Source organism: Atractosteus spatula, chromosome 16, assembly GCF_055471065.1.
Source record: "Atractosteus spatula isolate fAtrSpa1 chromosome 16, fAtrSpa1.hap1, whole genome shotgun sequence".
Lineage (NCBI taxonomy): Eukaryota > Metazoa > Chordata > Actinopteri > Semionotiformes > Lepisosteidae > Atractosteus > Atractosteus spatula.
This window is the reverse complement of record NC_142721.1, coordinates 14,896,438-14,913,281: the sequence shown is the minus strand read 5'-3', so window position 1 is coordinate 14,913,281 and position 16,844 is coordinate 14,896,438. Positions and strand designations below refer to the sequence as shown.

The following is a 16,844-nucleotide window of genomic DNA, read 5'->3' as shown; positions in this document are numbered from 1 at the left end:
GATAGGTTAACTCTAACCCCAACCCCAGTGTCTCCTGGTATTTATTCCAGTGGTATTTATCAATTAGTAAATTTTTAAATCTCTTAACGAGATGAAAACACCAGATTTCCAGTTACTAAGTTATAAATTAAAACTGGGGTTCGACTAAGTAATTCTCAGCTAGAACACAGACCAGGAGAAACTGTGGTTAAGGTTTTGGAAGCTCTCCTTTGCCTTAGGAATGTTAGAAACTGTATTGCGCCCCACCTCTATCCCATACTAAGGTTCCACCTGAAGTCTCAGATGCATACACTAGTGGGCCCTAATTATTTATAGGAACAAGTAAAGGTTCGTTCCATGTGAAAGAAGGAAAAAAACGGTCTTTCGGCTGTGGAGCCTTCTTCGGATGTCACACCCAAAGAAGGCTCCGCAGCTGAAACGTTGTGTTTCTCTTCTTCTCTTTTCAGCAGGGAATAAACCTTTACTTGTTCCTTGGCAGTTACACATGCTGACGGAGCTCCCTACTTGACTGAATTATTTACATTAATTATTTAATTAACAGCATAGTTGTAATATTTTTAACCAAAGTGGTTTTATAGATATCTGTGCTTACAGTGAAGAGAATATATGTATCCTACAGTACATGTGTAACTCTCTCATGCTTGTAGTCTCTGTTAAGACATACTCTCCACCAAGCTTGTTAAACCAACACTTAGTGGTTGATAATGTCTTAAAATGTTACCTCTCAAGCAATGCCTACTTTTATACTGGGAAAGAAGACAATTCTTTTTATTATTATTATTTTTAATATTTCCTTTAATCCCTGTTGGTTTACATATATGATACAAAAGTGCAGACATTTCCTGCAAAGACAAAAAAAAAGTTTTGTTGCTGGGAAACCAGAACAATGACCCCACACCCGTGAGAACATAAGAGAAAGGAATGCAAAACAAAAATACGGCACAGGGCTGGAGTTTTAATCCTGATCTGTTTCAAACTCGTCTTTCAAGCCCTTGTTTTCATGCCCTGGAAAATTCAGTCCCTCGAGTCATTTGCGGCCATCGATGTTGTTAAAGAGTGACGCACAGTGCTTAAAGTGTTTTGAAAGGCTTTGGTTAGCACAGGCAAATAAAAGTAATGCTGTTTTTTTTTTTTGTTTTGGGGTTTAAAAATTGAAAACTATATAAAACTTTTACATGTTAATGGATACGTCTCGTGGGTTTGTTTATGGGGAATTTGTATCCTTAGCTGAGCTGCGCTGTGCAGCGTTGCGCATGTCATAGCAAGTGAATGACTCATGTTGACATGACAACATGACAACACCTCTAACGCCTCGGTCGTTAGAGGTGCATTCTGGGATTGGCTTCAGCTGTGACCTGCCATGGTGGAAGCACAGTGCAGTGATACAGTATGTGTGAGAGGACTGGAAAGCATGGAGAGGCACAGTGCACCATGAGCAAACCCTGGCAAATCAAACCAAATTCATATTCAATGACAGTGAAAAGGATGTACATTAAAACTTAAAAAAGTGCCATCAGGAATCATCACCACTTTGAGGTAAATAGAGGGTATCCATAGGGCTAAGATCAAGTACTGTATGTGAAAAGATATCTTTCAGGTAAAGGGTAATAATAAGTTCCCGAAGGGACCCTCATTACCCCCAACTGAAATGCAGCCCCCGTGTGTCGGATGTATAGCAGACAGTATGCCCCCCGAAGCCTCACTGCACAACAGACCAGTGGGGGGAGTGAGGAATCTCTTCACCTGTTGGGGTGAAGTTTAGGGCAGCCAGACAGTACAAAGACAGAGTGGAATCTAACCAAGACAACTAAGATTAAGACCCCTACTCTTCTGACAGCCAAGGGATCTTTAATGCCCAAGCACAACAGACCTCAGTTTGATGTGTCACCTGAAGATCTGCACCTCCTGAAGTATACAGTATAGTGTATAGTATACTACGTACCACCTGCTGACCACTTACAGTAGCAACCTGGTTTTACTTAGAGGTCTTCCATTCCAGTACAGCCCAGGCCAGGCCCTGCTTAGCTTCTGAGAGCCAATATGAGCAGGCTACAATCCGGGAAGTATCAAGGGTGACTGTGCCCACCAGGGGGCGTAATATCCCATTTATTGCAGCAGGTACAGCCAGGTGCAGCATACAGCGATCCCAGAAACAGACAGCACTCTCATCTTTCTACCACACACACTGATGATAATCTTTTATAAAGTACCATACAATCTACAACACACAAAGAAAAGGAAAAATAAAAACAACACCGAGAACAGACACAAATGGAAAAACATACCGAAGCAAAGTTAAAAACAAGGCAAGCTTTTTAAACATAGCTCAGTATAAAAATAGTGATGACATAAAACCTAACCACCATAGGCCTGATTAGGATAAGTGCTGGTGAGAAGTTAAAAGCTGTTTGTACATTGGTACATGTGGTGAAAATCCAGGGTTCTATAGTATAGAAACCACAGTATCAGTTACAGGCTTGTAAAAGTGCAAAAATACCATGTGGATTTGCCATGGTAAACACCCATTAGGGAGTGCCATTAAAAACTGCACGCAAGCCTGCTGCACAGTTTATTATTCCTGCAGTGTGATTCCCTAATCTGTGTAGTAAGGGAGGTATTCGCGCCCTCTTATGGCCAAAACATTCACACTTGAACTTGAACTTCAACTTCATTGCCATATGTAACCGGTACATGTGCTGGTACAATGGAATTCTTACTGACAGAAAGTCTCTCGATTGCTAAAACAAGTGTAAAAACACAAGTTGCAGACAGTGCATCAAGACAATATACAAACAAACAGTAGACAATGTACAAGTAAACATGTAAAAAGTTTGAATGTAAACAATGCAGATGTGTAAACAATGACTGGAGATGTGCAATAAATAAATACGAAATCATAAGGAGGTAGATGGTATCGGTGTGGTCCGAGGGGCATGGCTAAATGTGTTCGCCAATCGCACTGCTTGTGGATAGAAGCTATGGACCTTGTTTGTAGTAGGCATATTGTATCAATTATTGATAATTTTGTACTGATATGTCATCACAGCTGAAAGGGACTGACTAGGTGCTCTGCAGCTCATGATGTGTCTGTATATTCAGGTAACAGCTGACAGAATCAAACCTTTCATGACAAATCCAGCCGAGGTGAAAACCACAGTAAGACAAGGAAGCAAGGTCTTCTAGACCTACTACCAGACCAGTAAGGTTTTATGAAATAGGAAAGGTTTCTCTAAATCGTAAAAAAAGAAAGACACAAAGAGGATCAGTTCATGGAAAAATATTTATCACATCACTGCTCTACCAAATCCACAATGGGTCTCCAGAGTCCAGGGTTTTATCTGAGAATTAAGAAGCAATGTTATTAACAACTCTGGTTTCCCTTCAGTGATGCCTTGACGCAGTAGTCTAAGGACACTAGAAATATGAATTTGCCAGTCGTACAGGTGCTCCAAAATCAGATTCAAATGTACAGCAAACTCACAGGAACACATGCTGTGCGAACAGCGATCCAGCTGGGCGGATTAGCGCATCTCTTCCTGGAGGCTGCTGCTGCTGCAGGCTCAGTGCTTGAGCTGCAATCCTTTCCAACGTCTCCCACTCACATGACCCCGCTTCCTCTCATCCCAGCCACCGTGTTCCTGGAATTCTGGAAGAGGAGGAGGGCCGAGCTCACCTACGACTGGGATCTGATTGACTGGGAGGAGGAGGAGGTGAGGCTGCCATGAGGCAGGGGGCAGGGTCGTTTTTGTACTGGATGACTGTGAGCCGCTTCACACCCAGAGCGTGTTGGCTAACACGGTAGCCGCCCTCATGTTGTTTCAGAACCTTGGCCTTTTTAAACACTGGAAATGTGCAGGAAGGTGCTTTAGGACCTAGATTGGCTGAGGGTATAAAGTGCAAAAGACTGCATGTGTGCTTCTACAAGGTGCTCCACAATGAAAATCAAGACAAACAGCATGGTCATTAACTACCCAGCTCATGTCTTTGCACCCCAGAGGCGTTTCTGACGTTGGGACTGTCCTGTGGAACAATGGGAGGCTGTGATGGCAGGCAGTGTCTTTTTCTTACTGAGCTCTAGATCAATGTGTCTTGTGATCGAGGGATTGAACTGACAGTGAAGGCCACTCACCTGAATGATCCTCACTGTCCTTCTTGAACACCCTACCATGAGCAATGGCTTTTGGGTTCCTCTGTGAACAAAACTTCTGTGGGTCTCTGCTCGCTAACCGTATGTGTATTTGTGTCAGGAGGAGTTGCGCCCCCAGTTTGAGGCCAAGTACTCCAAGGTGGAGAGGGTGAACCCCATCTCAGGCAAGCCGGAGCCCTTCCAACCCTTCACCGAGAAGCTGAGCCGGCTCATGGTGTCAGTATCGGGGATATTCTTCATGGTATGACACCCCTCGCCCCAGCCAGAGAGCAGAGATCAGGAAGACGCATGAACATGTTTACAGCACACGTCAGTATTGTTAGGATTATTGGAGTTCACTGTCACAACAGTCCTGTCACAACAGCGTCATGTTGACTTAGGGTTTTCAGCGTAGGCAGTGTGAAACATCATCTAAAAGAAGCTTTCTCTTATTGTGAGTGGGTATTGATAATGAGTGAATACATAAGCCAGCTATAATTTCAATTAAAGATCCAGCTAAGTAATCAAGGGCTCAGCCAGATCAGAAACCGGCAGAAGCAATGGTCTTTGAAGGACCAGGATGGGGAACAACTGCTCTAGTGGACTCTTGATTTTATTGCCAGTAAATCCTTTAGGTTTCATGTTGCGGTGTTTACTGATTAATTGAATTCGCTTCCTAAAAAAAGGGCTGGGAGTCCCCCGGCCCTCCTGTGTCAAACCTATCAGGCCTGGCTCTGTCTGCAGATCTCCCTGGTCCTGTCCGCCGTCTTCGCAGTGGTGGTGTTCCGTCTGGTGGCCATGGAGCAGTTTGTCTCCTTCCAGTGGGAGTTTGTGAAGAAGAACTGGCAGTTCGCCACCTCCGGGACAGGAGTCTGCATCAACTTCATGATCATCATGTCTCTCAATGTGGTGCGTAGATTTCGGTCATCTGTTCTTGTATAAAGAGACCAAGTTTGCGATCTCTGCATGTAGGGGATGTGTCGTGTTGCGCAGGTCCCAGCCACACTGCCTTTTGGCAGTTAGAGACACGCAAGTAAAATAGGACTCCCATAATCAACAGTAAAAAAAAGAGATGTAAAGAAAAGGAGAAGTTTGCTTTTAAGGCCTAATGTTGCTGAAGGAATCACAGTGACGTGACATTAAGCAATTCACGATTGATGTGATACATTTTTATGCTGGACATCTCTTTTGGTCCCCATTCAAGTTAAAACTGCAAGACCAAGAGAGGGACCAGAACAGCAGGGGGGGGGTTTAATGTGTTAGAGCTGCAAGAGGAATCAAGCGCTCTTGACCATCGCTGCCACAGCCTAGTTTTTTTACATTGATCAAGCAATCCAGTTCACCTTCTTGATTCTAGCAAATTTGTTGCTCCCAATGTCTTAACTTCATTAGCACCACACAAGAACAAATGTGTAAATCCATAAAAAATGACACATTTTATTTTGTCTGGCTTCGTTTTTCACTTTATTTTCCCACACTAATTCAATATTTTTTTCTTCTCTCAAGGTGTACGAGAAGGTAGCATACTTACTTACAAACTTAGGTAAGTAAGAACCACTTTAGCCTGACAACAGAAACTTTGGCCACAAGAACCATTCTTGCCTAAAACTGACCTGCTGCTTCTGCGGCTTGCCTGGTTTCAGAGCACCCTCGCACAGAGTCGGAGTGGGAAAACAGCTTTGCCCTCAAGATGTTTCTGTTCCAGTTTGTCAACTTAAACAGCTCCATCTTCTACATTGCCTTCTTCCTGGGAAGGTATTGCATCAGGCACACCTGTGATGTTTAATGCTGTAGCATGAGATGCATGATGAGAGACACAAATCTAAAAAATCTCTCTTTTAAAATGCTTTGTTTAGGCGTTTCCCATAATGCACTTTTATTGTATTGAGCTTTAAACCACCAGCACTAGGGAAAATGGTCCCTCTTCTCATATCATGTGTAATCTTTTTTTTTAACACATCAATTTCTCTATGGGATCAATAAAGTCTTATCTATCTAATCGGTGTTGCTGCAGCAGTTCACTATGGGTTAGAATAGTCAGACAGGGTTCTCTCAGCTTTATGTCTTGCATTGAGAGACATGCTTTTCTTCCCATCAGCTTTAACTCATCTGATGTGGCCCTGTGTCAGCAGAGGACTCTGGGAGTTGTTGAAGTTCTCCCCTGGCTCTCTTAGCCCCTCTGAAATGCCTCTGCCCTCTTGGGGTGTTGCAGTATGTAGAACTGATTTCAAAGCGCCTGATCAGCTTGTCTCCTGCATATGTTAGCTCTAGTAGCGATTACTGGCAGCACATCAGGGTCATGCCGGTATGGGTTTCTCTCACCACTAATGTACTTGAGGTATGAATTTGCTTGTTGGCATATTAACCTTGATAACGATCTCTCTGTTTGGTCCACAGGTTTGCAGGGAGACCAGGAAAGTACAACAAGCTGTTTAAGAGATGGAGACTGGAGGAGGTAATGGCACTCAGAAATTCAGCAATTCCATTAACTTGTGTCGATGTCACTTCTTTGGTCAATATGCATTATTTAAGTTAATGAAACAAGGTAATGACCTCCAGAAAATGACCTCTTCAGGTGTTATTTCAAAATACCCAACATAACAGTAAGCTAAATGTGAGAGATATGATTATCTTGACCCTCTGTCATGCTTCAGAGTAATTCTTTTTATGTTGAATATATTAAATAAACAATTCGTATCCTTTGATCCTTTAATGTTGAATTGTTCAATCTCAAATTTTCACTTGAAGTTCTTTCTTTTAATACCAACTGAAATAACTTTTAGGTACAATAAAATCTAAGCTTTGTGATATTTGTCTTTATTATTATCAAGGATACCTGATCATCGTAGTTTTAAGCACAGCTTTTGTGCTGGGGCTATAAAGGCTCTTGGGCCTCAGCCAGAGTCCTCAGACCTGCCTCTTGTGTGTGGTCATAGTATGATCCTTCTGCACTTCGTCTGCAGTGGCTTTTCAAGACTGCAGCTGTCGTGAAGCTCTCTCATGTTTTCCTTGAAAGCTCTTCTAAGTGTTCCAAATTCCCCTGTCGTCACAGGCTCAGTTCTTGTCAGATTTCCATTTCTAGGTCTCTGTTTTTGCATATCTTTACTGCTTTCTTCAGAATGAGTTTAGCTTCAGCTAGAACAGTAATGCTGATCAGGAGTGTTTTTTGCTTTTTTATTGATTGTGGAGACTTTGAGTGGGCGATTTCCAGTCTGATTTGGAATGTCCAATATGCTATGATTTTATATGGGATATGTTCATCCAGTCTCACAAGTGGAACACTTAACTCTTTAGAAATTGACCACTCTAGATGTCACTTTATATGTACTGTATTCATGCACTCAGTAGGCACCAGAACTATTTGATTGATATTTTCTGATATGCTGCAAAAATCTTGTTGTGCTAATGACGTCTTGCTTTTAGATATTTATTATTTCTTTCTGTTAGTGTCATCCAAGTGGGTGCCTGATTGACCTGTGCATGCAGATGGGCATCATCATGGTTTTAAAACAGATCTGGAACAATTTCATGGAACTTGGTTATCCGTAAGTAACATGCCTCAGTGTCATGCTAATTGCAACCTTAACAATCTTTCCTCTGTAGCAGATAAGAGATGTGAGAAAAATGGCAGAGCACATAAAAAGATGCCCAGAGAGTTAACACATGCTGGGGTATGAGCAGGTGCTCTGAACTAGCTGTGAGGCATAGGTCTGGGTTTGTTAGATATGGTGGTGCAATATTCTGGGCTGGTTCAGCTGCTGTTCATCTTAAGGGCTTAGCTTCAGCCCACCTGTGTCCTGGTTTGCACCTGTAAAAGACAGTCAAACATGTTCCATAGTATAAGGAGGTACAGTAAATGCAGGTTCTGCAAGAAAGAGCTACCACAGCCATTGTCAGCCAGTGTGTAAAGCTTGACATGGAGTTTTAAACGTGAGCTTTGAGCAACATTCTCCACTCAAAACTCTGTACAGGTAATGGGGATCCCCTCCACCACCACCAGTGTGCAGCCCCACCTGGATCATGCACCAGTACTCTCACACACACCAGCTCTCAGTGGGGAGGAGAGCAGAGTGATGAAGCCAGTTCAGAGATGGGGGTTATTAGGAGGCCGTGATGGGTAAAGGCCAGGGGGAAATTGGGCCAGGACACTGGGGTAACACCCTTACTCTTTTCGAGAAATGTCCTGGGACTTTTAATGACCAGGGAGAGTCGGAGCATACTGGGGCATGAGGACCCACACAGCCCACAGCATGAGCACTCCCTGTTTGTCCCACTAACATTCCTTCCAGCAGTTATCTTAATTTTCCCAGGAGATCTCCAGTCCAGGTACTGACCAGGCACACACCTGCTGCACTTCAGTGGGTTGCCAACTGCTGAAACTGGCCTACCGTCCTGCCTCTCTATAAATATTGGCCATTATCCCTTTCTTCTCGCTGAAGGATACTGTAATTCCATGTGTTGCCCATGCAAATTCATCAATGTTCTGTCATCTGAATCTCCAAAAACTGCCGTTCTCAACAGACCATCTTGTTTCTTTCTCTCTTCATTTCTTTGAAGACCCTTTACACTGCCATACCCACATGACTTCATGTTTGGTGATGTACCAGAGCTCCTCCAGTGGGCTTTGAACGGTGACCGCCCTGTTTCTCCCCTGCAGGCTGCTGCAGAACTGGTGGTCCCGCAGGAAGATCAAGAAAGGGGGCCAGCACGTGCAGAACAAGGTTCTTCTGCCTCAGTGGGACAAGGACTGGAACCTGCAGCCCATGAATGCTCACGGCCTGATGGACGAGTATCTGGAGATGGGTAGGCCTTGCTGTGTGGACAGCCCACATGAATCTGGGCTTGACCTACTGATGAGCCCATCAATAATAACACAGAAAATGTGAACTGTAATGCATCACATTCATTCGTATTTTCCCCTTCAGTAAATCTGTTGTTTCTTCTGAATGTGCTTTAAACAGGAAGCTTTAAGGAATAAATGCCATCTCTTCGGTGTTTAAAGGCCAATACGCCTCCTTTGAAATTATCCTCCAAAATCAAATTTTAAAAAATCACAGCCTCTGTTCCCACGTGCTCCGTGTCTGGCAGCAATCGGGCTGTAGCGTGTCAGATGGAATGTGAGAACTGTGTTCGAGCTGTGGAGCCGGAGCCAAGGACTGAAGAAAGGCATCTCTTCCCTCTCCTCCTCACAGTGCTGCAGTTCGGCTTCACCACCATCTTCGTGGCCGCCTTCCCCCTGGCCCCCCTGCTGGCCCTGCTGAACAACATCATCGAGATCCGGCTGGACGCGTACAAGTTCGTCACCCAGTGGAGACGGCCCATGCCAGCACGGGCCACAGACATAGGTCAGTCCGCCAGACCTGTCCGGCAAACTAGCAAGGGGTTGAGAGCTGTCGTTGGTCAGAGTGGATGCTATCCAGGGCTCTGGGGATAACAGCCCTTCCCTTGTGAACAGTGCCATGGCATCTTCAATGGCCAGCTAGTCAGGATCACAGTGGAGTGGAACCCCTCCTAAAGCACAATGTATCAAGTCAACATGTTGGGTTGGAAGATGGTCTGCCTGGGAGGGTGCCCCCTACTGGTGCTCCAAGACCACTTGCAGCAGCAGGCCTGGTTTTCTCACCCCCAGGACTGAGACTTGATGAGCTCAGGCTATACGGTGGGAGCAGGTGCTATCAAGATGCTGGATGGAGGCAGGGTATTCACTGGTGGGTGGGATTTGTGATTGAATGACACCTTCCCGGATTCCTTAGGCTGGAATTTTAGGAATAATTTTCACTGATTCATTGAATTTTCATATTTAGAACAAGGAAAAATGCAATAACACTAGCTAGAGCCGTATGAATTTTCTGAAGGGCGGTTGTCGGGAGGCCGTAGCCCATCTGGCAGCCCTGACAGCCCTGTCTCTCTGCCAGGTATCTGGTACGGCATCCTGGAAGGGATCGGCGTGCTCGCGGTGATCACCAACGCCTTCGTGATTGCCATCACCTCCGACTACATCCCGCGCTTCGTCTATGCCTTCAAGTACGGCCCCTGTGTGGACAAGGGATACCGCAACGAAAAGTACGCCCCCTCTCTCCCTCCTTCACAAGACCTGACTTTTTATTGCACTTTTCATTCATTATGGTCTTTCTTATGTGTTTGGGTGTGTTTTTTTGTTTTTGTTTTAAATGCACTTTTTCTATATATTCCCGTGTGCCAACTTCTCCAAGGCGACTTTCCGAGCGCGAAATGTTTAGACACATCAATTCGATGGGTGGACTCTGTCACCTGGCAGGGGTAGGATTTTCTTTCCTGATGTCCACCGTGTCGCCTTGCCCTGTGCTCTTGTGTGTCTCCTCCCAGGTGTTTGAGGGGCTACGTGAACAGCAGTCTGTCGGTGTTTGACATGGGCGAGATGGGCAATGGACAGACAGGCCCCTGCAGGTATGTCGATCTGTGTGTATCCACTGCGTACATTCGTGGGACTGTACAAATAGCACTTCTCACTCGGAGCTTCACAGATATTCATTAAAACCTAATTGCATACTTGATCTTCATTACAGTTTTTGGTTTCAAATATAGAAGACAGCACGCTGGCTCAGGAGGTTAACAAGCTCTGTGATCATCAGTGGGTTTGACATAAATTGGATTTGATGACTGCTGGGCAGCACCATGGCACAGTGGTCAGCATCACTGCATTGCATTGTTGGGGCCTTGGGTTCAATTATTGGGGTGCTGTCTGTATGGAGTTTGCATGTTCTCACAGTGTTCATGTGGGTTTCCTCCAGACGCTGTTTTCCTCCTACAATCCAAAAACGTACGGGTAGGTTAATTGGCTCCTAGGAAATTTGGCCCTGGTGTGAATGTGTGTGTCTGTGTCAGTTTACACCCTGGGGTACAACAGGGGAACACCCTGTAAAGGTCTGGCACCCCACGTTGCGTCCGATGCATGCTGGAATAGGTGCTGGACAAAGCAGTTTGAAAATGGAAGGAGTGACCATGACTTGCAGTTCACGTGAAACAGCACTGCAGCCCGCAGCTGATGAAGCAGGCGAACCGACTGCTGGACTGGGCTGTGCGGTGTGGTCACATGGACGAATGATGGTGTCCTACTCTCGGATTGCAGGTATCGAGACTACAGAGCCCCTCCGTGGAGCCTGGTGCCTTACGAGTTCACCCTGCAGTTCTGGCACGTGCTGGCCGCGCGGCTGGCCTTCATCATTGTCTTCGAGGTCAGGAATGTTGTCTTCTTCTCTGGTCTGAGCTAGAGCATACTCTCCAGGTGCAGCTACCCAAAAAGAAAATGAAAGAAGTGTAGTAATTTCAGGGTAACGTGTGTCCCCACACATGTCCCAAGACAAGTGAACTGCTTGAGCTGTGATTATTCATCTCTTCTCTCCGATCAGAGGAGAGCGTGTGTCAGGTGCAGGCATTATTTGTTTGCCAAGGCAGCAACAGGAATTTAATCCCACAGCAGGAATAAAGAAAATGACAAGAGAGGACAGATAATGCGGTCATGTCTAACAAGGATTTGTGTTTGGTTCCAGCACCTGGTGTTCGGGATCAAGTCTTTCATTGCCTACCTAATCCCTGACATGCCCAAGGACCTGTGCGACCGCATGAGGCGGGAGAAGTACCTGGTCCAGGAGATGATGTACGAGGCGGAGCTGGAGCACCTCCAGAAGGAGCGGAAGAGGAACGGGAAGCGCTGTCACCACGAATGGCCTTAGCTGGAGCTCTTTTCCGAGACGCCGAGCCGAGCGGCAGCGCTCCAGGGGTACTGCGGTCGGAGGGGTCTCTAGCCTGCTGGGAGGCCTGCATTGGAAGGCAGGATCTTCCGGGTGAAAGCCGGGAACACCACCACCCCAGGGGCAGGGGTCAACTGTGAGCGCGCTGCGGACCAGGGGTCCCCCACTTTGCATTCCCCGTTCGCCTTCTTGGAGAACTGACAAGAAGCGAGCGCTCTACGGAGCGGTCCGGAGAACATGCCTTAGGCCACAGGTATTAGTTCATTCAACACAGTCACCACATGTCACCTAAGCAAGCGCAGACACAAACAACTTGGAGATCTGTTCAGGAAGGACAAATAAATGGACGAACTGGGTTGAGAAATTGAGCACAACATGCTTGATGGATGTTTATATGCTTCTGTTCTTTTCTGCGTTTTATTTTTAAAAGGAAGACTTCGGACATGCGTGACCCGACATTGAACTAATGCTCGTTATTCTTATTTTTTTAGTGCTAGCCCCCCGAGCTAAGTCCTGCGGGGACATGTCTTGCCTGTGCAATCTCAGTGCTTTGAAGGATGACCTGTGCAATTTCGAAATGTTTCCTATGCATATCAAGGGCTGTAGGACAGCGCTGCGTACAGTAGAGTCATTTTTAACTTTCCTAGAGGATAACAGTGATCACAAATGTAGAGACAAAATGGGTGGGTCTTCTACAGTGCAGCTTAATCCTCTGGAGCTCATGTACATTCACACACTCCATTGAAGAGCATCACTCTCATTCACACAACTCAATCCTACCAAAAATATGTATCTTTATGCAAATATATATTGCCCTTCATATAGCATGCAAGATCATGTTCTCTATCGTTTGGAGGTAGCACACACACACATATATATATACAGTATATTAATATATACAGTATTGGTGTTATAAGTTTTTGTTAAAACAGACGCATGTAGATTTTTATACATGGTTAATGTATCTTTGTTAAACCTTTTCTTTTCCTTTGCAGCTCAGGTTCTAAAGTTTTTTTTAAAGTTGTAAAGTTTGTGCTATGAAGAAGGTGAATGCAGTGGCAGCAAACCAGAGCTACAGACACAGTACTGCACAGCTACAGTGCCCGTGCATTCCTCTCATTGCGTTAGATATACACTGCGGTGCAAAAAGCTTAGACAGAATCAGAGCCGCAACTTATACGGTATGTGTCATGAGTAACAGCTGCTTGCTAAAGTTATCCTCTGTTGTAACAGTTTTGACTGTAATGCATCTTCGTTTGGGTGAGAAAAAAATGTCTCGCTTGTCAGTTAGCAATGTTTAATTCACACTGCTCACGATCTTCAAAAGCTGATCATAACAGCTTTGCCTGGGCAGCCGATAGAAAGTGTTGGAGTAGTCACATTTACCAATCACATCTGACTCATTTTCAGATGTTCTTCGTCGGTAACATCTGCTCCTCAACACACAGCCATAAAGCTAAAAGGCTAAGTTTTCTACAACAACATAGAGATCGACCAGGGTTAAATATCAGCTGGCTAAAGTCTCTCTAGAACTGTGTTTCCAAATAAAGAAGCAAGAAAAGTAATTGAAGGGAGCAGAATGGTGCACACAGTCAGAGACATTTGTACAGCAGTGTATGTGCATGAATTTCCTCATTTCAGATCAAAAAGAGGTGCAAAAATTGTTGCATTGTTGGAAAAAGCAGCTTGCACGGGAATTTCCATTTCCAAGATGACACTGCACGAAGGTGCATTGAGTCTGTTTGTCCTACACCCACCTTACAATACCCTCCCGTCTTGGAGTTCTCCTTTGTTGCAGGGGAAATATTGTGCTTTATTACAATATGAAAAACCTGCAGAAAGCTGGTCTGGCACGAACGCCTGCTAATTTAAGGAATCGCTTTAATCCTCAATCTCCAGCTGTCTGCAATATGGAACGATGGAATAATGAAGTTCAGGAAAATCAGCCTGTCGAGGGAAATAGGCTATTAAATGGGTCTGTAGCATCTGAGCCAGATGCACCTTGCCCTGCTGTTCATTGGAAACAGCCTGGCTATGTAGGGGGAGCTGTAGGAGACTTTACTCACCCCAGTTTAGATCCAGTGCCCCCCCAGTTTCAGATTTATAATTAATAGGAAAAATGTGCTCATGCAGGCTGTAAGCCACCACCCCCCCCCCAAAAAAAAATTATTGCACAAGAGCTGATTCTCCAAAGATGTATTATCTGCCCTAGAAGCATAGTCTTGGGAGTGAAGAATTTAAACTCTGGGAAATCTTTTGTTTATCCCATGTTAGCTCAGTTTCAGCCTAAAGACACTTTTCTTTTCTGTGCAGGTTTGCAGGCTGTCACATGCACTCAGTTCTTTTAAAGCAAGATGGGTTGCTCTAGGTTCTAAGGTAGTATCATTTAACAATTGTACACTGTGCCTATTCACTGTATATGTTTAGAAATATCACTCTATTAGGAAGCCTTTAAAAATTATTGTTGGAAGCAGAAATGACATGTTTGGAATCACTTTAATCTGTATCCATTCCACCTCTGAATTCCTTTGACTTTTTACAGTTCATATGGCATCTGCTGTTGTTGAATTGCTTACCCTAGCAGAAGAGTTACAAAACTGCAGATGCGAGTTTTAGTTTTCATGGAAAGAATTCACACTGTCAATTGTGGAATTATATGTAGCACTGTAATGTGAATGAGTCAGCAGCCTTACAGTGAGTTTTGGTTTCTGCCAATGTTAGTGAGCAGCTAGGTTTAACTTAATTTTGATTCTTTCTTTTTGAACAAGAGAGCTGAACATATTTTTGTATCTAATCTTCTTTTAATTAAGATGCTTAAGAACCCTTCTGGGCACACCTCTTGTGAAATTCGTGCCTGAGGATGCTTTGTGTTAAAACGTAAGTATGGAAACAAAATTTCCATTTCTTAGAAAGTCTGAAAGAGAGTGCAGATCAGTTTTGAAGGAAAATAAATCTCTGAGCCTTATTTCTTTCCGGGTTTTTTTTTTGCATTTGCAACAGATTCAGGTCCAGCTTTACAACAGACATGAATAAAATCTCCAGGTATTTTCTCTGAAGCTCAAGTTAATTCCTTTATTCATGAATTTATACTCATTGCTCCTCTTCTGCCAACATAAAAATGCTATTCTGTCAAGTGGCATTAATATTTGAGTCTTTGCATAAATAATTTGGATTTGTGTTTGTGTTATAAATAGACTATCTTAAGTTTCATCTAGTATGAAAAGAATACACTAATGTCTTTTACACACAGCTGTATGTGTTCAGAATTATGCATTACTTATGTATAAAATGCAAATTATCTATTAAACACTACACACAGAAGCTCTTCTAGTGAATGTCCTTGGGACTCTGTGTGTTTGCTGATGATGCTGTTTCTGTACTTTATATATTTTTATATTTTTGCATTTAGTAATTGCATGATTATGCATTTTCAAAGTCCAGCAAATGTTACTTGCAAAACAAAATAAAAAACAAAGCACTTTATAAGAATGTTTTTGTCTTTCAAATAATAATTCCATTTTCCAAGTGTATTCTGATTCCCAGAACATAACTGAATAAGAACAAAAGGAGACTATTGTACCCAAATGCAACAGTTTCGCAAAGCTTTAAGAAATTGTACAACAGGGGAAAAAAATATCAAATATGTTTGCATTTGGACTAAATTATCTGTAAGATTATCAAATGTTTAATATAAAAATCTCATGTTACTTGTAATTTGAATATGCCAAACAATTGTAAAATGCTATTAATTACATATTTCATTCAATACAAATTCATTTATTAGACCTAAATGAGTTAAGAGTATTGGCCAAAGTATTTAATCAACATCCAATAACCAATCAAAAGATACTGTATGTAGTATTCTACAGATGGATTATCTCCCCCCTTTCCTATACACACGCACAAAACCCACTCTAACCTTTTCCCTTGCAGCTCAGATAGTAACTATTTTATCTTTTTAGGGATTAATATATTTATTGCACATTACTCATGTAAAGTATAGTTGCAGTTTCCCAATGTGGCCAGCAGAGGGTACTGTCTCACACTTTCATGCAGGTAACGTTGAGTGCAGAGTTTTGCGTCCGATGATGGATTTCAACTTGAGAGTATCTATCACTGTACCTTTGATCAATCACCAGTCCTGGTACTGTTACGTCTCACCCCTGAATCAGTTTGTGCAGAACACTTTTCCACTTAATCAAGCTGTCTGTGTAATGCTGCAGTTTCATGGGGTGAAACATGTGCTCTGTCCATGCAAGGATTGCAGGCTCTGCTCTCCTGGGTAATCAAACAAATGACTTGAGAGACTGCTCAAAAGTATAAAAACTGATAATTAAGAGGATCTGAACTGTTCAGCTGTTAACAATTTTAGATCTTTGGTAGAAGATTTTTGGTCTACCAACAATCTAGACAGGCTGTGGTTTGACTCCTGTGGTTTAACTATCTGTCCTGTAACTAAGCCACGTCTGCTTAAAACACCTTAGAGAAATCTAGAGAAACACTTTCTGACACTGAAATGCTCTTGTTGTTTTAATGGGAAAAAAACCTAAAGGTCTACCACTCTGGTCAGATTTCTTCACACACAAGTGGGCTGTGGGCTGTGGACTGTTTCTGAACAGATCTTTCCTGTTTTCAGCTGGTGTAAATTGGACAATGCAGATCTTATGATCGCATACGCAATTATTTCAGTCCAATCTGTAGCGTTCACAGCACCAGCCTTCACATTTATGTCTTCAAAAGGAATGGTCAGTTGACGGCTGTTTTGTTTTTGAATCAGGTGGTGTTGGATTTAATTGGGAAATCACTTTCTGGGTGATAACGCAGATGAACTCCAATTCACTGTCTTCAGCCAGTTTGCACTGAAGTGTAAACTTTCTATACAAGGACTATAGGATGAAGAATCTACATACGCTATTTTAAGATTCTTTCTATTGGGCAATTGACATTCCTCAAGCCTTAAGTTTAAATTTAATTTGCCCATTGTGCAT

General features: G+C 43.4%; 1 protein-coding gene across 1 annotated transcript in view; it reads left to right on the top strand.

Moving 5' to 3' along the window:
• ano3 (anoctamin 3) overlaps positions 1-15,333 on the top strand; it is a 114,145-nt gene extending 98,812 nt beyond the window's left edge. The window contains exons 15-27 of the mRNA XM_088935120.1: positions 3,628-3,710; positions 4,248-4,388; positions 4,871-5,035; positions 5,633-5,669; positions 5,770-5,881; positions 6,524-6,581; positions 7,574-7,671; positions 8,784-8,929; positions 9,319-9,471; positions 10,042-10,189; positions 10,472-10,552; positions 11,235-11,340; positions 11,656-15,333. Of these exons, the coding sequence (XP_088791246.1) occupies positions 3,628-3,710; positions 4,248-4,388; positions 4,871-5,035; positions 5,633-5,669; positions 5,770-5,881; positions 6,524-6,581; positions 7,574-7,671; positions 8,784-8,929; positions 9,319-9,471; positions 10,042-10,189; positions 10,472-10,552; positions 11,235-11,340; positions 11,656-11,838 (1,511 nt within the window). The 3' untranslated portion in view covers positions 11,839-15,333. The remainder of the gene's footprint in view (positions 1-3,627; positions 3,711-4,247; positions 4,389-4,870; positions 5,036-5,632; positions 5,670-5,769; positions 5,882-6,523; positions 6,582-7,573; positions 7,672-8,783; positions 8,930-9,318; positions 9,472-10,041; positions 10,190-10,471; positions 10,553-11,234; positions 11,341-11,655) is intronic.
• The last annotated feature ends 1,511 nt before the right edge of the window (positions 15,334-16,844 follow it).